The 27,805-nt window shown below is 41.2% G+C and overlaps 1 protein-coding gene across 1 annotated transcript; it reads right to left on the bottom strand.

Moving 5' to 3' along the window:
• Positions 1–1,138: 1,138 nt before the first annotated feature.
• olfm3a (olfactomedin 3a) lies at positions 1,139–27,028 on the bottom strand. Its single transcript, XM_079292274.1, has 6 exons — positions 26,798–27,028; positions 7,359–7,502; positions 6,814–6,969; positions 5,398–5,617; positions 2,754–2,860; positions 1,139–2,446 (listed from the first exon to the last, which is right to left on the bottom strand). The coding sequence occupies exons 1-6, from the start codon at positions 26,915–26,917 to the stop codon at positions 1,769–1,771; spliced, it is 1,425 nt and encodes a 474-aa protein (XP_079148400.1). The 5' UTR covers positions 26,918–27,028; the 3' UTR covers positions 1,139–1,768.
• Between the last annotated feature and the right edge of the window lie 777 nt (positions 27,029–27,805).

Below are 27,805 nucleotides of genomic sequence, written 5' to 3'. Positions count from 1 at the left end.
TGCATGAGCCATTTTATATTGAATAAAGATCCCCGATGAAGATTTTGGTCATTTTTCCCCATTGTTGTCAATCGTGTAGTTTGAGATACAATGGGGAAGCACGCCATTTTACTGAGTGACACTTGTAGCCTGGACCGCGAGATGGGGGAATCAATAAATGAGGAAGAACAGCAGAGAGGGCTGTTTAAGATCCCGATCACATAGTCCGGTGATATTGTAAACCCATAGACTCAGAAAGGCCATACAGGGGCCAACAAATCTTCATTCTCAAACCAAAACAAAGATAATTACAAAGCTCTATTTTAATTGCAGGTGATACATTACCTCTAGTCTCGAGACATTTTTTTTAATCTCTTCTCCAATTAGCTAACTTACTGCTTTTAACAGAGAAAACTTTGTTGAATTTGAATTAAAAGCCTTTGTAGGCTGTGTCAGAGGCCAGTCACTGATGTTGCAGTTCCCTGTGATTACTGATGAGGGTTGATAGAATTAACAGATTACCTCCAACCCTGTCTCTGTCTGTTTATGAGTGCGCATGCAAATGTACTTTGCCTCAGGCGTGTTTCATTATGTGCGTGAAGACGTGACTGTGTTTACCCATAAAAAAAACCCATCAAAACCCAACATCAGGTACCATAAAGCACACGTCTCCTTGTTATTGAAGATACTGTGGAGACACGATGGTGAGGGGAAGTAAATTCTAGTGAACACTGTGAATCATCTCAGAGGTTTATTGCCACTTCATGGTGATTAAAATGCCAAAAGGATGACTCTCAATGCCACATGATGAGGAAGAAAATCACTTCCTTCTTGAGAGATAGTCACCACGAGCATCAGTTACCACTTTCTATTCAAATTCATCTTTATATTGAAAAATATAACGGGGTATTTTTATTACATATGTCCATGTTATCCTTAGTACCATAATAACCTCCTTAAATTATGGGTGTGACTCCCGTTTATTCATTTCAGTGAACCTGCCTTCTCAAACTGCTTTTTTTGTTTCAATTTATCAAAAACACCGAAAAAACGTAAAAGACAGATTCATGTTTCAGTGTTGGAATCATAGTTCCCTGATTGGAATAGGCTTGATTCATTACAATCATGGATCAAATAGCAGATGTACATTTTACCAGCCAAAACCATTTTAATGAAATGTACAATATTTTAATTTGAATGAAAATGCACAGGTATTCTCATATGGTTTTCTTTTATAAAAAATACAAATGTTCTTACGGTTACATACATGACAGCAATATCTTAAAGGCCACTCTTTAAAAGAATGGCTGCTACATTTCATAATTTGCTAGCTTAATGTGGTAGCAAATATGAAGGAGAGGTTGGTTGACTTTCATTTTTAAATACTTTTAAATAGACTTTTAAATAGACAGAAATGCAAACACTTTTAGCTGAACAAATTTGCAACAAAACACAGCAATATAATAGGAAATCACTGCAGACAAAATGTGGACATTCATGCAAAATCTTTCTAGAGTGTTTGGTTGGCATACCCAACAAAGCAAATAAGGCATTCCAGTCGGATCAGAAGCAAAGAAAAAAAGTCTAAAAAAATGTACATCAGTTTTTCTAGTAAGGTATCAAGTCATTGGTGTCCATGCTCAGTTCATCCAAGAATCCAGAGCCACAAATTAGAAAAGTTCAAGTGGTGGCAAGTAAAGATACAATCGTCCATTTTGACTAAAGGAAAGATGGAGGTCCTTGTATCACAAATGATGGTGCTTTAGTTGTGGTTGGAAAAGTATTGTGTTTAAGAGTCATCATCGGTTTGTATGACATGGAAGAGGGTGACATTAAATATTACCTGGTGTCCGTTATTCCAGGCATACAGTGCTCTCTCTTTGGCGTTGTAGTCGAGCATGGAGATATGAAAGTACTGGTTGTGGAAAGGAATGTCTATGTATTCGTAGCTTGAAGTCTTCGTAGAGTAAGAGTAGTAAACTTTTGCCCCTGACAGGTGAGAGTTAGTGATATAGAGCGTCCCACAGATCATGAATGATTCACCCGCATTCCTTTTGGAGTATTCGGTGTTCCAAGTCTTCAGTACCTGCAGGGTGTCAGGATCTATCTGGGAGAGGACGACATTTCCAGCGTTTTGATTGGTCGCGTAAACAACCCACATTCCCAGTTCGTCAGCCATGACATCAATGTCGGAGTATCCCCCCCATGTATATGGGTACATGTTGTGGAAGCCGGCGAACTCCAAAGCCCGCTGAGCCAGCACGCTGCCTGTCTCGAAGCTGTACTTGACAATAATGTTGCTCTGGTACTTGTTGTAGTAAAGCGATCCATTGTAGACAATGTGATTGGTTCCCTCCCATTTAAATGGGAGGCTGTAGGTTCGGGAAACCACACCTGCTACAAAGTCGTCCATAGTCTTGAACTCACGCACAATCTTGCTGTTAGTGTAACTGTCCATATACCAAACCTACATCAGAGAAGATGGAGAGAATGGGCGGTGAGAAACAGCCGACATCTAATACAACCATCAAAATAAACTATTTCCAACCTCTAAATTATATATATTTTTTAAATGTATGTAATTCTCTTGCATAATGCAGAAATGCATTTCAAATGTGTGCAATTTTGGAACATCATTACAGATTAGCAGAAATCAAACCCACTCCATGAAACAGACAATCCCATCTTTAGCTGACATTCTAAAATCACAACACAAATATACACTGTACACACTGCACAGCCCCAGAAAGCAGCCCCCTACTTTCATAACTCACCCTGTTGTTTCTGGTTAATGCTGCAGGATCAGTCATCCATGCCCCAAACCGGGTTCCAGATGTCTTTATTGTAACAGGTCCAGTGATTTTCATTAATTTCCCACAAGCTGTTAATAAAGAAATGCAGCGATAAGATGTGCTGTGGTGGTTTTGGTCTCAAACTAGAATTCTCAAGCCAATTTCATGCCTGTGCCACCAGAGAGTGTGCCCTCTGTGCATACTAACATGGGACTGGCAGTGAGCTGCTTTATTTAACTTGAAGCATAATGGTGCAACTGCTGTTTGTAGTTTCAAGCAGCACAGCTTTCTCATGCCTAGCCCATATCGTTTCCTTTAATGCGCCTCAAGATTATCTATATACGGACCTCACATGTCTTACCATCAAAATCTTTTTTTTTGCGAGCTTCTTCATGTAATGTGTAACACTTGGTTTGAGCACAATAAACGAACATTTTTTGGAACAAAAATTAAATAAAATACTTCACTTACTAGATTTATTTACCACAATATGCACCTTTCATACAAACTTAACCAGTGCCACCCACTCGCATTCAAAACTAAAAACATAAAATATAAAGTCAACATATTTTTATATATCGCTATAAAAAGCCCCCCCCCCTCTCCCCTTCTCCCCCACACCCCATTTCAAAATAAAAGCCCCAGAGAGTGAATTCTAACTGAACTGCTTGTGATGAAGCCTGTCATTTAATAACCTCTGTTTATGTGTGTCAAACAATATGATTATGTCTCCTCTCCCCCTCCCTCCCCCACCCAGCCCCACCCTTTCAAAATAAAAGCCCCATGGATTAACTGTATGTAAACATTAAGCTCAAAATGAGGCTTTTTTGTTGAAATAATGAATGCTCTTACAAATACTGCAACAACTACTACTGCTGCTAATATTTCTAGTATTACTACTACTACTATTGCTGCTACTACTTCTACTACAACTTTTGCTGTTGCTATTACTAGTGCTATTACTGCTACCATCAATATTATTACTACCACTACTGCTATTACTACCACTACTACTATTACTTATACTACAACTGCTACTACTGCTATTCATGCTACTACCAGTACTAATACTACTACAGCTATTAGTACGACTGCTACTAGTACTACTGCTACTGCTACTTCAAATACTGCCATTACTTTTACGACTACTACTGTTATATTAAATACTACGACCACTACCACAGCTATTACTACTACTACTGATACTAGGCTACTACTTCTTCTAAATACTAATACTTCTTCTAAATACTAATACTTCTACTACTAATGATACTTATACTACAACTACGACTTCTACTACTACTATTACATATATCACTACTGCTACTACTACTACTTATTCTAATCCTACTAATACTTCTACGACTAATAATACTTCTACTTCAACTACAACTTCTACTACTATTACTACAAATATCACTACTTCTGAAATTTGTTTAAGCTACAGAAATTGTTCAAATATCAAAATGTTCAGCTCTTTCAAGAGAGGGGTGCTTTGACTTTTCATATTTGTAATCTTTAAACTTTTTGAATTAAGCTTTTTGCAATTTTCTTTTGAACTTTGGATTTCTTTTGGATCTCTACGGAGAAAATCTTCAAATCCTGTTAAACTTCTTCAACTTTCAAAGCCTTCTTCTTCCTCATACTTTTAGCTACAGACACCATAGTTAGACATTTCAACTAGAAGGTTTTTCAGCAGTGCAGTTTAAATGCTTTCGGGCTTCAACATTTTTCAGACAGATAGTCTCCCATTTCTTAATTTTCAGCAATTTTTTCAAAATTAATTTCAGCTTTCAGCATTCCAACGCATTTTCAGCAGGAAATGCATTTTCTAGTTTTGATATCTGACCCTGAAATTATGGTTGACACGAATGATGGACAATGTTGTTGGCATGTTGCATGGTTGTTTTGCTGTATTTTGTTTTTGTTTAATTTATCTATTTGTTTAAATGTATTTGTTCCTGGTCTTTTTTGCCAGGTGCATGAATTGCTAGTATTATTTCTTTACTTGTTTGGGATTTGTTTTTCTTTGCAACAAAAAAAAAACACCTTAAAATATTTAAGTATCAAAAAAAAAGATTTTAGAACATCTTAATGTTTGAAGAGCTGAAGGCTGTCAACACACCAAACAGTCCACAAGAACAAAAACAAATTGCTTCTTTTCTTTAATGGCATGGGATTGAGGTGAAAACACAATTTCATTGAACACATTTTTTAAAAAGGAGCATATTTTTGGTATGAGATGTAACACAACAGAGAAAAGCATTACAGCAACTAAAACTGGGATTCTAATAGTCACCTGCTGTACACAGGTGAAGTCTAATGAACACTGGTCATACTAGTTTGTGGTCTTATACTTCGTAACTACAAGGAAGTCAGGCTACAGAGTTGTCTTTTAACATCTACATTTCTCCTTTGGTTATTTTCTTCAGCAGCAGCAGCAACAGCCGTATACAATGAGGACATAAGACTATTATGATGGTGATGTAGTTTCAATTCATGAAATCATGCAACCGCTATTGTAACGCCACTAGTAATATTTATTCACCAGTACCATTGCCAGCACTATCCCTAATAAGACACTAGAAATCACTGCACACTCACACAGGCAGTGTTCACCACTTACTTAGTTTGCCCATACAGCTGCGGAGCCTGCTGTCCAGTCGTAGGACCCGCTGATAGAGCTCATCGTAGTCAAAGGCCCCAAGCTCCTCCTGGATACCTGTCAGCACTGCTGATAGGTTCCTGATCTCCTCCTTGAACTGGGAAATGAGCGCAGCATCCATCTTGTACTGCTCCAGTACAGGGATCAAGGGCTTCAGCTCGTCCATCTTGTCCTTAAGCTCCTGCAGAAGTGACAGTGACAGAATGGAAAACAGAGAGAGGCAGTACAATGTAAATAGGTGCGGTGGTCAGGGACAAACAAAACTACAGTTTGTTTGACAGAGGAGCAAGCCCCGCACATATTAAGTATTTTCTATCAAAAGAATACAATGCCATACGTACCCACTGTGGAGACTGTGCCACTGGTGACTGATTAGGAATTAAACACGTATCCCTTGTTGCTTCAGTGCTCTTTATATAATGTTAGGATATGTAGTCCCAAGAGACAGTAAGTGAACAGTGTTATTCATCAGGAGAAAGCAGACTGACCTTGTGCTGTATGAAGCACCGAATGGAACTATTAGCCAACCATGAAGAAATTAGATTTTCATTATTTATCCATGCATTTACCCTTTCAACTTGTGATAAACCACAATTATCCAGCATGTATTTACAAGGTTAACGAAAACATATCGATTCCTGTGTTTAACTATTTGTTCTTAAACCATGGCTTTATCTCATTCTTGCCATGCTGGTGGTTGTTCCACACAGTTCTCATTCAGTGTCTTGCAACTTGCCACATCAGAGATATCCCTACTCCCATACCAGCTGTCCAGTGCAATCCACACAGGCCAACTGCAGCAGGAAGACAGCTTCTGAAATAACCGGAGATTGCAAGCGCTTTCTGAATTAGAGAGCTTCTTTTGTGGTGTATGTATTCTTTATTTTCATCCACAGACAAAAGGTCTGCACGCTGACAAAGAAGTTATATAGGCTCCTCAGCTCTTATCCTGGCTATTCTCAACAGCTCAAATAGCAGGGACTATTATTAGCACTGACATAAAGGATGAGGAGACTTGATGACACCTTCATGGCAGGGCAGTAACTATGATTACTATGGTTTTAGGGGGATGTGTGCCGTTCTGTTTCTTGGCCAGGAGCAGTGACTTTCAGAAGTTGCCTTCAGACAGAGCCAGTCTGGTAGTTTCCCCCATTTCCAGTCTTTATGCTGAGCTAAGCTAACCAGCTGCTATAGCTGTAGTCTCATATTTACCATGAAGACATTGAGAGAGGTATCGATCCTCTCAAAAAGAAGTGTCATGGCATTTGTGAAATGAATGTCGCATGAAAACGTTTCAGCTAAATATCGAGAAACTAAGAAAAGATCGCTTGAACATTTGATTAAACCAGGCAGTGATTAAACGAGAGTGAAGAATACCTGGAAGTTTCGGGCGATGATGGATTTCCTGTCATCCTCAATCTGTCTGAACTTGGTCCTCAGGCCCTTCATCTGGTTTTCCATCTTGATGACATATTGGAAATCCCTCTGAGTGCGCAGGTTCAGCACCTCAATGGACTGAGACATGTTCTGCACCTAGAATAAAACAATGATCAAAAATCACCCCAAACAGGGTTAGTCGTCACAAATCAACATTTAGCAGTATAGTATAGTGTAGTTTAGTATAGCATAGTATAGTATAAACTTGACATGTGAAGTGAGGATGACTTCCTCTCGCTTCTTTGTTTTCGCTGCAACAAATTGAAAGACACTTTCATGTGTTTTCCCTGGCGAGGCTGTGTGTTGCCTGAATGTGTGACGGGCTAATTTTGAAAAGGAACAAACGCATTACACTCCTCAAAAGAACAATAAAGCTTGCAGAGCTTTATCCCTTCGTAATTCCCATCTTTAACAGAAGAGTGTGTGCTTCTGTGTGCTCATGCTGCACTGGGGTGGTATAAATCCCCTTTTATATATGTGCTTACCTTCTCTAGTAGCTGGCGGAGCTGTCTGCTCTTGGCATCTCTGGAGCACAGGCTCTGTTCTGGTGCCACCACTGTGCAGATGCAGCGCCCGTCAGCATCCTGGGCCGAGCTGTACACCTGCCAGCCCTCCTTTGGGCCGATAGTCTGCAAGCACAAATATATACGCAGTAAGATTAGATCGATATTTTAGATCATGTTTTGTATGTATTATCATTGAGTTCATATTTATGTGACACCTGTTCTCTTTGGAAAGCTGGTAACCTTAAGTAATTCTCAGCGTAGCAACAACGATATGCTGCTACATATGCGTCCACTTTGAAAAAACCTATACAGACAATGCCAGTGCTTTAGGATATACACCTAAAGCACATATACATACATTTAACAAAAGGTTATGGAAGACTTTTTTTAGGTTGAGGGAAGTCAAGCCTTCTCTCAGGTCTGGATCGTGGACAAAATGTATAGACATGTGACTGCCTCCACTCTAAAACACCTGTAGGCTGTCTGCCATTAAACTTGCAGATTTCTAACAGGTGAAACATTGTACTTAGTATTACATGTTGTGTTGATATGTTGCCTGGTCTTCTGTCTGTTAGAAGGGATTGACAAGTGCATGTCTTTGTTAACAAAGTCCTGATCCTCACTGTTTGGATGCGAAGCTTTCACAGCCTACCTGGACAAGCGGAACAGATATCCCTTCATGTTTTAATGGTTGTAGTCACAGCTATGTGAGACAACACTACAGTGGATGTGCCATCATCAACCAAGCTTGTTTTGTACCACGACCTGTAACCCCACAGAGTACGACATGTTCCTTGGCCTTTTAAATAATGTTCATGCTGGGTTACCACTGTAGCTAGTCAGCTATTAGTCAAACATGCTAACATCTACAGAACACATCCTTACACTGTGTTTTACGCCTTGTGTTTTTGGTTTCAAAAAGACCCATAAAAAGGCACCACCCTCAAACCCTTTATATTCAGAGTATCGCTCTTCATTCAGACTTCAACATGTGGCTTGACAGACCTGCTTTGCCAGCTTGGGAGGGGTTTTAGTATGTGGTCAATCTTGTGCAGTGCATTATTTTTCATAACGGCATGGGTCCGAGTACAATATTTATAATATGCCCATTTAAAACCAATCAAAATCGTAGTTTTGTTTATTTATGCGGTTCTTTTGACAATACAGTGTCTTTCTCAAACTCTAGCTTTAGTTATTTTCCTGTTACTATATTTCACAGTCACACCGCTATGTTAAAACTGCGGGGTTACGTAAAGACAATGCACAACATCTTTCCATTCAGAATCAAGTGTTCTCCATTTACATTACACAGTGCACTTTAAAAACTTCAGACATAAACTTTGAGTAACTTCAAGTAGTTTTTCTCAATTATTCATAGGAACTGTGGCCATGCACTCTCTAGCAATAGAGAGATTTAGCTGACGCTTCAATCAAGCAAAAACAGACAAACAGGCCTGAAGATGCTTTTGTACTCGTATAAACATTTATGTTCTTTGTCACCAAGGACTTTAATGGTAAGCCTGGACATCCACTATAACCCGAGTGACATATCTTAAGAAAAGGAAGAAGTAAGTTAGGAAGAAGGGGGGTTTATGAACAAGTGGAATAGTTAAAGAGGTGGTTATGAAGGAAAACGGTATGCTGAAAAAAACCCCCATGAAAACAGGACAATGCTGACAAAAACCAGGACTTGACTGTCAATTAGGGGGAAAGAGATAGAGGTAGGAGAGTATGTATACAGGCACGTCACGACAGAGAAATACGAAGGCAGCAAGCATAAGATGATGAGATGGGGTGAGGAATAAACAGGAAGGGTGCCAACGTGTACTGAGGAGAAAAGGATGGAAGACAGAAGTTAAAAAAATAGGAAAATATATGGCATTGACAGAACAGTCCATCTCACCGATGCTTACCTATTCAAAATCGATTAAAAATCACTTATTAATGCATGACGGCACAGACATAAAAGGGTGGTTCCATACAAGCACCGACTAGGCATTAGTTATTTAATTGGGCCAAATGACTAGTTTATCACACACAAGGAGCAACATGTTTTACCTTGTCTAGTTCAACAACATTCTATTTCACTCATGAAACTATGTTGTTGATGAGACAAAGACAAATTTTTCAATATGCTCTATCTCTCGCTACGTTAGATAGAAGAAGATCAGACCCCTAGGCTACAATGGTTTCACAGAGATTCACACCAAAGTCTGGTCATTAATCATCCTCACAAAACAGCATACAGCAGCTCAAAGCTCCCCCAGCCGCTCGGCAGAAGAGTTTTCTTCTCTGCACAGGCATGACTTACACACACACACACACACACACACACACACACACACACACACACACACACACACACACACACACACACACACACACACACACACACACACACACACACACACACACACACACACACACACATGCATGAGTGGTTACAAACAGTATGTTCTGCACACAGACACATAACAAGTTGCCAAGACACATGTTGGGGTCTGACCATATGGCTTCAACATGTGCTGTGGACAAAGAGAATCAGGCCTTCCCTTTTTCAAGCAAAGGTTTCATCCTGATTTGTAGTTTGATGAGAGCAAACCTCCTGTGAAGGAATTTCACACTAGGGTGTGAATTTCCCCCCCCCCCCAAAAAAACTATGGTTCCTGAAGTCACCTGAATGCACCGCTGCAATATCATTGGCCGAGGGCCAAGAGACCCCAGGACCCCTGTGGTTCAACCACTGTTCTACAAAACTGTCTGTAACTCACACCTCCTTGCTTTTTCCACCAATCCCTCTGGGGTAGCAGGAGGCACGCAAACGCTCTCTTCGCCCTGGGACCCGTCCTTGGACATATGAAGATCCAGCTTTCCCCGCCAGTGCGACGCTGGCCACGCAGGCCACGAGGAAGCAACGGCCTTCTCCCCTCCTCAAACCCTGACAGGTCACAAAGCCATTTCGCTGGTCGAAACAGCGTGTTTTCTTTTTCTGAGTTAAGGCCCCTTTACCCCGCCGAGACGAATCCCTCCCACGACCCGTCTCCGCTTCTTTTTCTTTTTGTGCACACAACCCGGCGAAGGAGCACGACTAAGCCTCCCTCCTTCTCCGACAATTACCGGAAAGACGGACGGACCACGCCGTCTTAGCCGAAGCGAGGAGAGATCACATCTGCGTTTGCTCCAGAGCCACGCCAACGGACCGAAGCCGCACCAGCAAAAGCTGTGCGAGACACAGCGCCTGCTGCAAGGCCGCGCTGCAAGCAGCCCCCTCCCTTTCTGACGAGGAAAAAGGACAACTTCCCCACGAACACTTTTCCCTTGCAACGACGCATCTAAAAGTAAGGTTCATGGTATCTGGGCATAGCTTAGCTTAAATTAACGTAAATTTAATTCAGGTCATTTATTTATACGTTGATATTCCCGTGTTTTTGTGTGTTTAAGTTACTGTCGAGCTGAGTGAGCTGAGGTGCGTGGCTTATCACAGCATAAGTTACCGGCAGTTCAAAGACGACAGCGGTATACTTATGCGTGATAGAACCAGCAAACTCAGGCTCCCTACAACATCGCACGCCGAAGTGTGATTCACGTCGAGTTCTCGCTCCTTTTTCCTTTTCTTCCTCTCACGTAACACGCACACACAGCTCCTATCTCTGCCCCTGGGGAAACCCCGTTCAAACGATCGCCTCACATCACACGTGTGCATCGGCACACGTGATTACATACAGAAGTCTCACCGCCATTTTGTCCGAGTCACTCGACTCCGCCATCTGGTGGTAGTTTAGCTGTAGTATCTTAAGGCCCCTCCCCTTTTGTCCACGTCACTCGACGCCGCCATCTTTGTAGTCTTTAGCAGTAGCTGTAAGACCCCCCTTCCTTTTCACCCACAGACCCACACACATGCACACACACACACATACACACACACTGATATACACCCTCACCCATTTTATTATTTTCTTTAGGTATTAGGCATATAAAATTGTATGATAACGTTTGTTGGTTGCAATATTAATTGATTTGATCATTTACTCTTTTGATTTAATAAACTCTTATACTTTAAGGAGCAGTCGTCTGTGATTACTTGTGCATGTGTATGTAATAAAACTGTATGTAGTAGCCTGTGCTCTAACTTAAAACCTTCACTGTCACTGAATGTACAGTCATACGCAGACTATTGACATGATGAGTGACTACTAATTATGAGACTTAGTTTTATCGTTTGGTTATTGGTCCCTGTTCGCAGGGTGGTGCCCCGTTGTTATTAATAATCATTAATAATTGTTACATACATTAATAATTCTGTTAATGTCAATAATTCAGTTTCTTAAATGCTGATAACCCAAACACGCTCCTTTACGTTCCCAACACACATTTGTGTTTTCTCTGTAATTCTCTTCTTGATCTAGTCTTTCTTGGCCATGGTTAGACTGATGATCATTTTAAGGCTACTGTATATGCAGTAGTCATCAATACCTTTGAAGAGAAGTTTCCAACAGACAATATTTTGCGTCAATATTCAATATGTAAACCAGAAAACAACAGCCAGATGTATCACTCCTCCATGTTTTATCAAAAAAGGGATCCTGTGGTTATCTGGCCACTAGCACAATCAGCACTAAGATGCAGCAACGCTTCTATAACTCATACCAGATTTATTACGTCAATCAAGAATTTACATTTATTTTGACTAGGCTGTAAACTAATAATTTCCCTGGTGGTTTTAGAAGTGTCTTCTTTAAAAAATGACACATAATAACGTGTTTCATTGCAGCCAACCAGGGTTCCCGTCAGTAAGTCCGGCGGAAGTTGACTCCCTGCTGGGGTCTAAGCATTGGGGAGATGATTTTTTAAATCTAAAATTATACAAGTAGCAAACTCCTCAGTGTATAGTGTGTGTAGCGTAACGTTAGCGAGTGTGCAGTTGAAAGAGGGAGAGACGATGAGTATGCAGTGACAGCGCTTTACTACAAACCAATTGTTTGTTATGGCATCCACCCAACATCGAACAGGGTTATCTGATATTGACCCGTTATTTGACAAACAGGCCTCTATTTCCCAATGATTGAATACAACTTACCGACTAAAAGATTGTAAGACAGTCCAATAGCCACTAATAATGAATGATCATGACTTTATTACTTTTATTGCTGCACACAAGGTCAGTCTCACTTATTGAAGCCAAGAGTGACATTTACAGTACACTATATCATGACTGTATTGGTCATCTGGCCAACTGTTACCTCTCCATGGTGGCGTGATTATACATCTATCTATATAACACAGGATACACTGTAATAGGCTGAGGAAATGTAATGTTACTTTAAGTTTTTGATACGATTGTGTCTGTGCATGCTGTACTAAGATCTTCTCTGGCCAGATTTGTGTTGTAATATACTTATATATTCAAGTAAGGACAACTGGGGTTCATAGAGTTATTCTTTTAACTCTCAGTGACGACTGCCTTGAAGCACAACTTTTCCACACCAGGACTGGAGGTATTCTTAACATAATCTGACGTGGACAGGCCACAGGTCTATTGTTTTGTGTTGTGTGACTGTCGGGTTTATTGCAGGACTAGTGCTTGACTTAGCCTAATATTGCTAAAAGGTTACTAAAATATGCTGTTGATAAATGTCTATATTAGTAGCATGTGTAGCCTGTGTACTCCTGTAATACTGTATTTGCTGTAGCTAATTGTAGTCTGATTGGAAGAAAGCTTTTTTTAATCGTTGTTTTACCACAGTCTAAAATAGCTTGGCAACCTTATCATCAATATTCATGGTCCCCAGACGATGAATCAGTTACTTTGGTGATCACCCATCTGAAAGAACTGAACTTGTATCTTGTCTCCGAGTTGTGCTTTTGGGCTCTAGTATCTGTAATCCTTACACAAATACCTACAAAACTTGTGTCATTCCCTTAAAAATAAAAAAAGATTTATATATATATATATATATACAAACAGCTAGCAGCCTATACGCCAAAGGTCTTTCCTTTACTCTGACTCTTTACAGCAGGTATCTCTTCCATCTCCAGTCTCCAATCGCAAGTATGCACAGATCTACTGGCTAAGTTTAGATTTTTTTGCACCAGTCTGTTGCAAAATAACCACAGAAACGTCTGTTCTTATGTGTACATCAAACAAATCATTTTGATTCATAGTTGTACAGTTTGTAATGTGGAGTTAAGAGTATGCACGGTTCCATCAATTAAAAACGTCTCTCCGCAGCCAGCTCCCTGAGGCCCATCCCTTACTGCCAGTCCTCTCCTGTGTCTCCATCCAAACCACCTGGTAACCAGGGCAACTCTGCATACGTCATTTTCTTTTCAATGAGTCTGTCCAAAATGTTGCCTGCAGCTCTGCATTTTCAACTGGTAGATATGCGGCCGTGATAGGCAACACAATTAAAAGGAGATTGTTTGTGTTACATTTCACAGTATAATTCCAAGAAACAAAAGATCATTATTTGTAAAAAAGCAATTTATTTGTGGCTCACTATCAGGATCAGGAGATAAAGCAGGCAACTTTCAAAGATTGTCAGCAAGTGTTTGCTGTTCTAAACACTGAAGATGAAGTATATCATTTATGAAATAAGATTGGTAGACTTGCCAACCTGTTACAACCTGTAATAGTTGGACTTCCTCATTGCCAGTAAGTACAAGTATTGAAGATGTTAGATTAAAATAGAAGATGTATATACATTTTCTTGGAATTAAAAATCATAAATCTGAGTAATAAACCTATTATATTGTCATTTGTTAAGTTCCATCAGCAATGACCAGCCACCACTGTTGCTCACAGCTGACATGCTGTACAAACGTGGACTTGATTTTCCAAATCTTGGATCACTTGGTAAAAACATGCAGAGTCAACAGCACCCACAAAGCATAAACAACAATTTTAATGAATTTCTCCGTGTGGAAGGTTTCCTCCTCTTCCCAGCAGGCAGGTATCCGGCCAATTACACACCTAATTTAATCCATTTTGCTGTTTTTTATTCTGCCATCAACATCTGTTTTACTTTGCCTATTTCACACTTAATAATTTCTTAGTCCTCGTCAACCTTTCGTGTGATTGAGGAAAACTCGGAGGGGGTTGATGAGCGAGTGAATGGATAGGTGAATATGGGTAAAATGGTTAAGACCGAGTTAGTGAATGATGTCAGGGAGACTTAGCTGCAGTCATCAGATCCGAATCACTTGCTTTGCCCTCATCCGTGACCGTGAGACATTATGATTACAGTTTTAAAAACACCGGTGAAAGAGGAGGAATATTAGGTCAGGTTGCTTCCTGCTTTACATTTTCATGCACATTATCAGTTCAAAGTAAATATCTTTGTTTTGTCTCTGTCATCTTGTCTTTTTTGCGTTGCATGCATTTTAGTTATTTTTTAACCATTTTAGATAAATGAGTTCTGAGGATAATCCAATTGACTTGCTATGTATACTTAAGAATTTTTCTACACTCGTCATTTTTCCTACACTTAACTACAGTAACATTTCTATAAAATCACAACACATCTAACTTGAAAGAATATATTTTTGCTGCAAAACTAGTTGGACTCTAGCAGATGAACTATTCTGTTTAGTGCTCAGTGAATTTGTTTTAGCCACTGCCAAGATTCACAGCAAGTCCATATACTGTAGATGACTGTCTGACCGTAAATATATCCGCGCCCTGCTGAGCATGGCCTTGGTCTCTTAAACTTATTTTGTTGGGTCTCATGATTGCTGATTCCATTTGCGATACTGTACCCCCCAGAGGAATACCACAGGTGAGATGTGAGGCTGCAGTGGCAGAAATCAATGTGTTATAGATACAGTCTAGATAAACAGCTTGAGAGGTATCCAAACACCCCAAGCATCATCTGGAGCTGCAGACAGGCAACAAATGGACACAAATAGTCTAATTCTAGGTAGCCATTATTATCGTTTTGCCAATGGAGTGTAACATATGCTAGTGCAAGCTTACTCTCAGAAGGCCATTCCTCAAGTGGCACCTTCCTCCCCACAGCTGTCAGACAAACTGGTGGATGGAGCTATAAGGTGATAGACTGAAAAACATCTCTTATAAGTCATTCATGCTTTTACAACTTCACTCACTTACATCATCTGTTTAGATCTTTAAAGCAGTTACCAGACAGGATAAACAAACGTGTTGGGAATTAGTCATGCATCTACTTTGCTTTGCATCGACCTGCTTTCAACTCAGCAGGTTAGAATACTGTATTGTGTGATATTAAAACTTAAAAAAAACAGCCCTATTAGTACATTTACAGACAAATCCATGTGTCAGTGATGCCGATAAAGCTACATCTTATATCACAGTTAGGCTGCCGTCCTGCCTGCCGCAAGACAGAGACCTAAACAGATGCTATCTATCCAGTCATCTATCAACCTGTCCAAACAAAATGCCGCCAGGGTATTGGAGGCAAGTGAAGTGGAATGCGCATGTCAGTTCTGTAACTGATGATCATACTGCTTAAATGAGTTAACATTTTAGCTCTAATGGCAGGGGAAAATAAACTTGTATGTGCAGCCAGCTCTGTAACCAGACTGATGCTGACATCCCAGACAGACAGCTGTGACAAATGGTAACACCGCTAAACACAGGCAACAGCGTTCCTGGCAACTATGAACCCGAGACCATGAAGGTTCCAGTAAGATACTGACAAAGAGCTGGTGCATACTATGGAGGGAAAGAGGGAGGGGTAAAATACAGCGAAAGAAAATGCCATCGCTTCTCTCAAATATGACTGTGATGAAAGGCGTGCAGGGAGATTAATTTCCTCGAGGTGTTCCCCCTTCTTGCCCATTTTGACCCCAGCAGAGAGAAGATTGAATAGATAATCCTGCAGGAGCTCGGCACATTCTGCCCTACAGTCCCTGAATGAGGTACAACATTATCTCGTTCCCATCCTTGTGCTTCTTCTCTAGGGTGTGCTTCAGTGAGTCTTCTAGCTGAACAAGACGACACGTCAGTCATGAGCACCACGGAGGATGATAATGAAACAGTCATCAAACATTATCGGTGAAGTAAAGCCAGTGGACATTTTCGGGCCACACTGAATGCTACATACACAAGCAGAATACTAAGCAGCTGTGACATTGCTCTGACGTAAATCTGTTTCTCAATATGCTGAAATTAAGTCAGGTTAAAAATGTCTCAAATGATGATGGGTAGTAGAGGCAGTAAGTCAGTGTTACCAAAATGAAAACCTCGGATTAGTAAAATAAGTATGGTGTATTTGATGACATTTTACAGCACCCTCATCTTCAGTATTACTCTTTTGGGATTCTCTTCACAGGAGGAGGCCCTGTAATTGGGATTTTTACTACTCTCAGGTGTCTTCCCACAAGCCCTAAAAACTGCAGTTATTAAACCGCTCCTAAAGAAGGCTAGTTTAGACTCCGCAACGATGAAAAATTATAGGCCAATATCAAACCTCCCATTTTTAAGTAAAATAATTGAAAAAGCGGTTTTCCAACAGCTGACCAACTTCTTGGCCGTAAATAACTGCTTTGATGTTTTCCAGTCAGGCTTTCGACAGCACCACAGTACTGAAACTGCTCTTGTTAAGGTTTTCAACGACATCCACTTAAACATAGACAATGGCAGAAGTTCAGTCTTAGTGTTACTGGATCTCAGTGCTGCATTCGACACGGTCGACCATGCCATACTCCTAGAAAGACTAAACATCTGGGTGGGACTCTCTGGCACAGCACTTAACTGGTTTGAATCCTACTTGAAGGACCGAGAATACTTTGTGTCTGTGGCTGATTACACATCAGAGCTGACTAAAATTACATGTGGTGTTCCCCAAGGTTCAATACTGGGGCCTCTTCTGTTCAACATCTACATGCTTCCACTAGCTCAGATTATGGAAAGCAACAAAGTGTGTTATCATAATTATGCAGACGACACACAAATCTACATAACTATGTCACCAGGGGACTATAATCCCATACAAGGGCTGGGTAACTGCATTGAACAAATCAACAACTGGATGTGCCAGAATTTTCTTCAATTAAACAAAGATAAAACAGAAGTAATTGTTTTTGGTACCAAGGATGAACAAATGAAAATCACCGCTCAGCTTCAGTCACTGATGTTAAAACCCACAAACCAAGCCAGAAATCTAGGTGTAGTTATGGATTCAGACCTCAACCTGAACAGCCATATCAAGACAATTACAAAATCAGCCTACTATCACCTGAAGAATATATCAAGGATTAGAGGACTTATGTCTCAACAGGATTTGGAAAAACTTGTCCACGCATTTATCTTCAGTAGACTGGACTACTGTAATGGTGTGTTTACAGGTCTCTGTAAAAAGTCCGTCAGAAAGCTGCAGCTGATTCAGAATGCTGCAGCTCGAGTCCTCACTAAGACCAGGAGGGTGGATCATATCACCCCAGTTCTGATGTCTTTGCACTGGCTTCCTGTCCAACAAAGAATTGACTTTAAAATCCTACTGTTGGTTTACAAAGCACTGAATGGTTTAGGGCCAAAATACATCTGTGATCTGCTGCTACCTTATGAGCCATCCCGACCCCTCAGGTCGTCTGGGACCGGTCTACTATCTGTTCCCAGAGTCAGAACTAAACATGGAGAAGCAGCGTTCAGTTTTTCTGCTCCACATATCTGGAACAAAGTCCCAGAAAGCTGCAGGTCTGCTGAGACCCTCAGCTCATTTAAATCAAGATTGAAGACTTTTCTGTTTGCTGCTGCCTTTAATTGAACCACATTCAATTAATATATTAATCAATTTCCTGCATTTCTGCATTTTACTACTGTATTTTATTTCTTACACTGTTCTTAATTGCTGTTAAATCTCCTTTTCTTTTGCCTTATGTTTTGATGCTTTTAATGGTTTTAAAAGGACTGCACAATATATCGCCATTTCCTCCGGGACCGAGTTCGTGCAAGGCGTACACTATAAAACGCAGATCGGCAGAGATCTTTTCCAGACGTGGTTTGTGTGCGAGTAATTGCAGAATTGCGGCAGTGTATGGTTGATTGCGTGCAGCGCAATGTCTCAGGGAGACATCGATTCAAATTTAGAAAGTGTACAATATGTCGCCATTTCCTCCGGGACCAAGTTCGTGCAAGGCGTACACTATAAAACGCAGATTGGCAGAGATCTTTTCCAGACGTGGTTTGTGTGCGAGTAATTGCAGAATTGCGGCAGTGTATGGTTGATTGCGTACAGCGTAATGTCTCAGGGAGACATCGATTATTGTTTCAATGTATGTTTTAAATCGCCTTTACTTTTTACTACTGAATTTTATTTCTTACACTGTTTCTTTAATTGTTTTTAAATCTCCTTTTCTTTTGCCTTATGTTTTGATGCTTTTAATGGTTTTATGTGAAGCACTTTGAATTACCTTGTTGTTGAAATGTGCTATACAAATAAACTTGCCTTGCCTTGCCTTGCCTTGCCTTGCCTTATTATGTTGGTAAATCTAGTGGAGCAGAGTACCGGGATAAGAACCCTTCTTCAATTGAAGCCCAAATCAAATCTATGTCATCAACATGCGCACGTCTCAGCAGCTTTTCGGGGTAAGTGTTTGTAAAGTGAGAGTATGGTCATTAGTATTACGTGAGAAAAAAAAGTTTTCTGAATCATGGAAATGAAAGTTACGAATGTAACTACGGTTCTATGAATCCTGGATGACCGCCAGAGGCAGTGCTTCACACTGGATATCTTCCGTCTCGCGCATGCGCAGGTCAAATATTTATATCAACAAAGTCACGTGTGACCTCGGATGACCCCCGTCATCTATAAGTTCCGGTGTCATCCTGAGCTCAGTCCTATGGAATCTTCTCGCGAGTTCATGGGATTCCGAGTCACCAAGAACTCTGGCGGTCATCCAGGATTCATAGAACCGTAGTTACATTCGTAACTTTCGTTCTATTTCATCCTTACTGACCGCCAGAGGCAGTGCTTCACACTGGATGACTTATACCAAAAGAGTCACGAGGAAGCACAGTAACTACCTCGTATAGCTCCGGCAGAGAAAATTGGCCAAAGAACCCTCCCCAGTGGGTGAGGGTTGGCAACGTTAACTCTGTAGTGTTTGGTGAATGTGGTCGGTGATGCCCATGAGGCCGCAGCACATATATCCCCCACAGGCACACCACTCAGGCTTGCCCTTGGTGTGGAGACACTCTTGGTAGTGACCCTTCACCCCGGATGGCCAAGCGCAGCCGCTTGCCTTGTATGTATAGGCAATGGCCTCCACTATCCAGTGGGACAGGTGCTGTTTTTTTTAAAAGGAGCACAGCCCTTCTTAGGCTCACCATAACTGACTATGCAGGCGTATGCAGGCGGTGGCTTCCACATAAGCTCTGAGGGCCCACACTGGGCACAGCAGCCTTGACCTCTCCTCTCCCAATGACGTGGGACGTGGGTAGGGTTGTATAGGTAGCGGTCCGGCCTCTCAGCAGGACGCCGAGGCCTGTGGCGGCTACTAGGGTAAGCTGGAGGCTGAGAAAACGGCCTTGTGGTGCCAAAGTGGGACCCCTAGGTCTGGGGGTGCAGGCATGTCCCTGCAAAGACCAGAGAACTGCTGCCTGGTCTGGCTAGCTGTAACAGATCGCTGAAGCGCCCGTATAGCAGCTTCAGCAGGTTCTACTGGGACAGTACGGAGGGTCCTCCTACATGTCTCAGATAGGGGTGACTGCGCCAGCCAAACCTGGCAGCGAGTCTGAACCAGGGTGGACATCATACGTCCAAGTTCGCTCGACATGAGCGCAAACGCCTGAAATGAAGCATCACTGAGCGGAAGCGTCGAAGTAGCCTGCTGCAGAGAATCTGCGAGGGAAAGCATGAGGTGGGAGAGGGAGTTGTCGATATGGTGCACAGCGCTGCTGTGTCATAAGCCCTGGATAGCAGGTCATCTTTGACCCGACATTGGGTCGAGGGCACCTGGCATCGGGCCTCAGAGTCTCCTCGGGGGAAACTATGATGGACGCAATAGTCGTCAAACTGGCTGGCATACGTGCAAGGCCAGATTTGCCACCTCCTGCATGGTCTGATGTAAGGCGGGAGAGAGCCCTGGTGTCTCCAGCATGCACGCAACTCCCTCAGATATTCCTCGGAGGGAGGAACAGAAAAGGTGGTGAGGGCGGGAAGGGAACGGTGTGTTCGCCGTTCGGACATCGAGCCCCGGACTGGTGGACGCCCCTATCAAGGAAAGAGGACTGAGCTCAGGATGACACTGGAACTTATCGACGACGGGGGTCATCCGAGGTCACACGTGACTTTGTTGATATAAATATTCGACCTGCGCATGCGCGAGCCAGAAGATATCCAGTGTGAAGCACTGCCTCTGGCGGTCAGTCAGGAAATAGAAAGGACATTCCTGCCACATTAATGTCACGGAACCTGCAGATTGTTCAAAAAAAAAAAAAAAAAGATTGCGGCAAAGTTAGTTCACTTGATTATTTCTTCTAACCTTTGAATTTTCTCCTTCTAATTATGCTCTGCAGTGGTGTCAGTAAGGGGACGTTGAAGCTGCGCCTGCAGACTCTTATAGACACTTCAACCTCCATTCTGATGTAGAAGCAGAAGAGTGTGCGGAAAATAACAATGCATAAATTAAGGATCTATGTGTTCACACTGGTTTGGTATCAGCGGGGCAATAAGCAATCATCGCAATTAGAGGATCTACTAGGATAAAACCGTCAGAGGAATACTTCAAACTCTTCGATACCATTTCATTAGTATGTGCAGTGTATTCCATGACAGTCCTTATATGTTATATGGCAATTTATTTGCAGTAATTACTTAAACTTATGTCCTATATTTTTACTTCAGTGAATGATTTTGTGTTTCTTAGAATACCTTTCAGCAACTTTAAGAGTGCCTTGTTGCTTCAAATGTGAGCATGTTATATAGAAACTCACAGGAGCTAGCTGGCTAACTAGTATATGGACTCTTTGCTGCACTGTATGAGTGGTGAACATGTGTGCAAAATTATGAGACAAGAAAGAAGCACTCTTTTGGGTTTGAAGATCAGACACCAAAACCGGATGCTTACAATTAACATTTAAGGCTGGTATTGACCTCCACTGTACAGCAGCTGCACTGGAAATCTACAATTGACCGTTCGTACAATGCTATATATATATATATATATATATATATATATATATATATATATATATATATATATATATATATATATATATATATACACACACACACATTTGTGGAGGGTGGTTTTCTAGCCTTTCAAAAAACAAAAATACAAGAGCGAAGATGCAAATGGATCAGAGAGATAAAGATAAGAGAGTGTGTTCATCTCATCTAACCCAGGCTGCCATTTTTAGAATGCATGGCTTCCAATCTTAATGCCTATAACGAAGTATTGACTTCCAATGAGCACATCAGCTAGTGTGTCAGCTAAGCAGCCAAGGCTTAACAAGCTGTACAATGCAATAAAAAATAAATGTGATGTTATTTTAATGTCTTCTACAAACATCAACCCCTGAGGATGCTGACTTTTTGCAGTTTTAGCATCAATTGTTTTGTATCATGTATGTAACCATCAAAATGATTATATACACACCATTTACAAGATTCTCGTTCTAAAACGAGTAAGCTAAAGCTGATCAGATCTGCCAAGTTGTCACTTCAGCCGTGAAAACTGATGGTTGCCTGCTACACAACAAGAATCAAGTAACAATTGTCTCCAAAATGTAGATTTTATTAATTTTGAGTGGTAAATTTGCCTCCAGATATAAGTGTATATTGCATATAAACTGTGCGAGAATGAAAGGCTTAGCAATAGGACTAAGAAAAGAAAAAACTTAAAATACAATATAGCCACATTGCAAGTATTCTTGTGGTATACTTTAAGTTTGGGAACCTACATTAAACTCAAACTAAACTCTGCTCTAGTAATTCATCTGCCTCTGCTAGTAAGAAATTAACAAGCAGGCCCATAATCATCTCGCTGGTTGAATGAGTCCAGTATCAATTTATTGGGACCACAAACGTCTTCCACTCCTCTCCAGTCCAGCCTTTCAGCTCTCATCCAGCGATATGCACGTGATATGGGCTCCGCTTGGGCTGTAATTACTGTAATCATGAGGGTAACAGAGGGAGAGGGTCGTAACTGTGCCCCCGGTAGTTTCAACATCATGTCTCAACTCCTGTAATTATGGCTTAGACTATTATTAACTGAGCTGCATTCTCCCAGAGGAGTGAAAAAGAGCTCAAAACAGGGGAAAGTCACTTTAAAGACTCATAATCATCGTATATGAAAAGACAGCGATTTTAAGCATTTCATAATGACACACATTAGTATAATCTCTGTTCATGTATATCCTTTTAGATAGAATAGTATGGACTTGACGCCAGAAAAGGGCAAAACGGCACGAAGCATGCAAGAACAGAGGACTGTTCAGATGTGCTTATTTGTCACTGTCAGTACTTGGACATCTTATTACTAATCAACAGGATTAATTCACTTGCCTGACAAACATAAGCTCAATTGAATTATTCATAAAATGTTCCTTCCCCACATACCTAACAACTGACATCCTAAAGCACGTCTTTAAAGAAAGTGACAGCAAACTCATTAGAACCTCACACAGACTCAAACCGTCTACCATCTGTCTAAGGCCGAGCAGAAAGCGCCATATATTTACCCTGCTGCTGCTATAAACAATTCACATCCATCATCGGTGGACTCTCTTTATTTCCAGTCCATCAGCTCTGACTACAGCGTCACAACTAATGGCTTTGCTGGCAGTCTTGTGGCTGGCTGTTTGCTTTGTTTGTGTCGACACATATGCTTTTAGAGGGTGTCATCTTTAATTTGGCCTCCGGTGTAAACGGTGATGTGAAATATGAAATGGTTGTGCGCATGTGTAGGTGTTCGCCTACAGCATCTCTCATCTTTTAATATGGCATCTGTGGCAGACAAATTCGAGCCTGAGTGCATCATCCGCGAAAATGCTAATGCAGGCTGGAAAAGAGTCTCAAATAAGCAGAAACAGCATCAGCTCCTGGCAGACGACACCTTCAGCTCAACACACAATCATCTATGAGAACGCCTTTTTATGTTTCAGATGATTAATGATCAACAGGACGTCCTATTGATGAGAGGACTAAACATTTTTCTCCGCGACCTTTGCAGCTGTGATCATATTTTAGGTCGTATTTTGATCACACACGATCAAAGCATGAAACATTTCAACAGAAGCTGAGGCTGAAAACTGTTAGGTGGTAAATTGGCAAAAGTTACATTTAGATTACAAGTGGATCGGACTTTGTGTGTGAGTGCGACTGCAAGTGTGTGTGTGTGTGTATGCCACCTACTCACTGTGGCTAACAAAGGGCAAGTGCCTACACAAAGCTCCATCCCACTGGCATTGGAACATAATCCCCAAGAGAAACTGCTTCAAAACATCCACATGATTCACTGTTACTCCAGTTTTGTTCAACGCGGCCATGCACATCATTTGTTTTTTATCCACCTATATTGAGGAGAATTAAGGTTTGCTAGGAACCTGTTTGCTGTTACTAACCAGTTGTTACTTCGTATCCCAGGGAACAACATGGCACCATTACTGTAAGCACAAAGCCCTGTCCTAACAATACATAGGTTTAGCATAGCTGAAATACATTAAGCCCCTCTACAGTATATCTACTGCTTCATTTCATTATTAATAAAAACACATTGAGTTGCAAATGTAAAGTCATGACTGCTGGTGTAACTGAATTTCAAATGAGCATACTGGAGATACTGTCTGTATGTGATACTGTAGGTACTGTGATACTGGAAATACGACTTTGGCAGCTTATTTCAGACTGGCATCAACAGGTCATAACAAAGAGTTATAATGAAAGACGATATTGAAAAACACAAATTAACGTGATTCAACCTAAAATCACAAAAAACAATGTTACCATTAGCTGTGATGATTAAGGAAAGATAGGTCTAGTGAATTTTAAGTAGGCAGTTGAATTCTGGCAGCGGTCTGACGTCAGACTGCTGGAGTCTATTAAGTCTCTCTCTCTCTCCTCCAATCAATACGTCCTCCAGGTGCAGGATATAATGTGTAATCATAACACACAAATTCCAGTCATCATTTTGATCATGATGAGAGTAACACATTGCCGTTAGCAGTCACTGTGTAATTACCCGGCTCGCACAGACCATAAGGGAAAACTAAATATGCAAATATTTCATTTTCTCACAAAGGCTCCTTTGGGATTGGTAGTGTACAATGCAGAGGTAATATCTGCCAGGATCATGCCACACTACAGCATAGGGGATTCCATACCATTCACCCCAACTTTAGAAAGTTCATCCAGAATAGATCTGTTTTAACAGGTTATTTATATATTTTGTGTTGCTAAACCGAACCTATGGGGGAAAAAACAAAAAGAGACATTGACTTACATACCAAGAGGCAGAGGCTGCCACCCCCTACTCTAATGAACAAAGCCTTGTGTACAACGTCTGACACCCTGTGAGTGACAGCTTAATCATTTCAAGCTTAGTGTATTACTGTAAAAGGTTTGCCTTCCCAGATCTTTTTAAACACTGACGCAGAAGGCAGCGTACTGGCAATTTGCATGCAGGTCTTGCTCCAGCCATATCACATATTCCTCAATGGCAGCGGTGTATTCTATTGATTTCATCAAAACCGATGAAAGATAGAAACTGAACTGAATGACAGTCATCAGAGGTAACCAGGGGTAACACTGCAGAAATGCATTTCTAAAATGTAAAGAGGATGACAGTAGATATCGAAAGCTTTCTGTTAACACAACGCTGTGCACCAGGGATGCACATGTCTGCAAAGATTATTCTCATTTCTGGTCAATGTATACATTACACTTTCACTGAATTGCTTAACCTATAAAGTGTTGAGAATAACAAAACTGCATCAAAATGCCTTTTCTGTAAGACCACCAGTCACAAAAAAAATGAATAATTGGAAATCATAAGAAACTGAAAAAGCAGCAAGACCTTGGTCTGAAAACGACAAACTGATTCATCACCTAATTGTTTAAGGATCAAGGATCTCAACATATAAAGAAGTATCTGGTATTGGGTGTACTCGCCTCAGCATCATTGCGCTCTGCTTAAAAAGGTTCAGACAACTGCATGCTGGTATGAAATGATAATATAATGATGAAATGATAATGATTTCTCCCATCCTGTGGGTTGCTGCATAGCAAGAGAGCTTGTGTGGTGAAGTGTCAGCACCAGAAGGCAGACAGCTCCACACCCTCACCACCAGAAGACCCAGAGTCACATATTGATTCCTCCATTCATCATAAGGGACTTTGAAATGAGTTGTCCTTAAGTCACAGTTATTCCAGCTTGCCCTGAACACTACAAATCACTGTCCATGCAATTCCCTCAAATTTACTTTATGCGATTTGCACAAAGATAAAGCAAATGCTGACAGGAACAGGAACACCGTATTTAATTCAGACAGAAGAGACTGTCCTCGGTGGACAACGAGTTTTTTCCTCTGAGACGGAGTCTTAGGCATCACCATGTGTTAAAAACAATCAATAGCCTGTGCTGAAATGATTGTCTTGCCCAATGCAGTTGCTCTCACAACACATATCTTAGAAATAAAAGATGATCCACAAGTGGGCAAGATGGGTGCATAATAGGCTAAAAGTGATTCCACAAAGGCATTGTGTTTCAGCATAAATCATACCTCAGAAATTACAATTAACGCAATGATATTGAGGGAAAGTAAGACGCAGATTCGATGTTCTGCCTTTTATATGCAGAATACAGTACTTTACATTTTTTTCTTAGAAATAAATGCAATGAAAAGCGGGAGTTAAATGTGTTCTTGGTTGTCAGAAAAACATGATTTCTGATATAACAGCATTTAAATACCTTCCTGAATGAATGGGGTCGATTTGCCAATTCGCCATACACATGATCGAACGCACTGCGTTTTCAAAAAGTTTTAGAATTGATTCATGTCGTTTCAGCCCACCTTTGTGGAGGAGCGCGGCATGCATACTGATTAGCCTACTCCTATTATATTTTTAAATCATTATTATCATGGAAATAAATGCAGCTTGGTGAATTACACCTACACCGAAGTGAAGTGCATGCTGTGGATTTGTGAAGCTCTTTAAAATATTGTCCAACCAGCTTTATATTACTGGTGGTAAAAGAAGCAAGATTAAACTGTGGGACTTTTGAGTGACGTTTGGCATGACATCTTCCGTAAAATAAACTGACACGTATCGGGGCGAGGGTTAGTCCACACTGGATAGATATAGGCTACCGGGTGAAGCCTATGTCCTAAAACCCGAGTGAAATACAGCCGAAAATAGTGAGCAACGATTATAGCAAGGCTCTGATATGAAACAAGTGGCAGTAAGCGATTATAAAATAACATGCAATAAGAAACTCACCAGAGAGGGGTATAATCCGAAGATGGTGAGGGAGAGGACGGGGTACAGAACGCTCAACAGGACCCGCATGATTACGGGCTCCTGGCAGCCACTTTTCTCCAAGGCGCAGTCCTTTACCATAGAGCTTCTGTCCTCTTGTTCACCTTACCACCTTACCACTGTAGTCGAGCCACAGAGAGAGCGCTCCGTCGGCGGCACAGGGTCCACACGTTCACCGGCATCACACCCACCGCTCCGTCAAGCACAGCCGAGAAAAAAAAAAAGTTTTGAGCGAGTGGGAAATATTCAAATATTTTAGTTCCAGCAGACTGCGGGGGAGGCGCACCAAGGGTGGATGTGTCGTCACTCGATGGGTTTATCTATCTACCCACCCATCTGTAGCATCTTTCTACAGTATCATCTTTCTCTGCCTATCCAACACCATGACACTGGGATTTTGATGCCCTTCATATTCACCTTCAGATTTTGTACAGTTGTCTTTTAAAGATTCTGCCAAAAAATGCAGGTGTGTGTGTCAGTCATTTCGCTTCTACTCAAATTGCTATGCATAGATGATAACACAACAAAAAAAACTAACAGCATTGTATCATAAGGAACTAATGGGCTAAATTCCATCAAAACAGAGTGTTTTTGAACGTGTATCCATGAACAAATAGTTTGCATTTGCACAAATGACTGCTGTTGGTGCAGGCCTTTGACACTTAAAAAGTCTCATTGATAAAGTGTTCATGTTACAATGGGCATTGTGCTGGCAGAGATTCAGAGCAGGTGCTTCGTGGATATGAACTTGCTCGACAATCTCATAGGTGCTTTCCCACTTGCTTCTCTTTCGCTCGTCTACAGTGTACTACCTTTAAGGAAATCAGGAAACAAGCAGATGGGAAGGAGGTGCAGCAACAACAAAGACCTGATAAGACTGTGGTGTCTCGCATTGTCTCTAAACAGAGAGGGAAGCAATTGAGGGAGCCTGGTTCTTTATGACTCTCATTCAGAGCTCGAGCTGAGCTC

The sequence above is a fragment of the Melanostigma gelatinosum genome (assembly GCF_949748355.1).
Source record: "Melanostigma gelatinosum genome assembly, chromosome: 20".
Taxonomy (NCBI): domain Eukaryota; kingdom Metazoa; phylum Chordata; class Actinopteri; order Perciformes; family Zoarcidae; genus Melanostigma; species Melanostigma gelatinosum.
The sequence above is the reverse complement of the archived record's forward strand: the minus strand, read 5'-3'. Positions and strand labels throughout refer to the sequence as shown.

What these genes read in the sequence shown, in the direction of transcription:
- olfm3a (XM_079292274.1), bottom strand. Translation starts at nt 26,917, where the DNA reads ATGGTAAAGGACTGCGCCTTGGAGAAAAGTGGCTGCCAGGAGCCCGTA. An exon ending in TCATCGCCCGAAACTTCCAG is followed by an intron (nt 5,618 to 6,813) that starts GTATTCTTCACT and finishes TCACTTCTGCAG; the next exon opens with GAGCTTAAGGACAAGATGGA. An exon ending in CATTAACCAGAAACAACAGG is followed by an intron (nt 2,447 to 2,753) that starts GTGAGTTATGAA and finishes TCTCTGATGTAG; the next exon opens with GTTTGGTATATGGACAGTTA.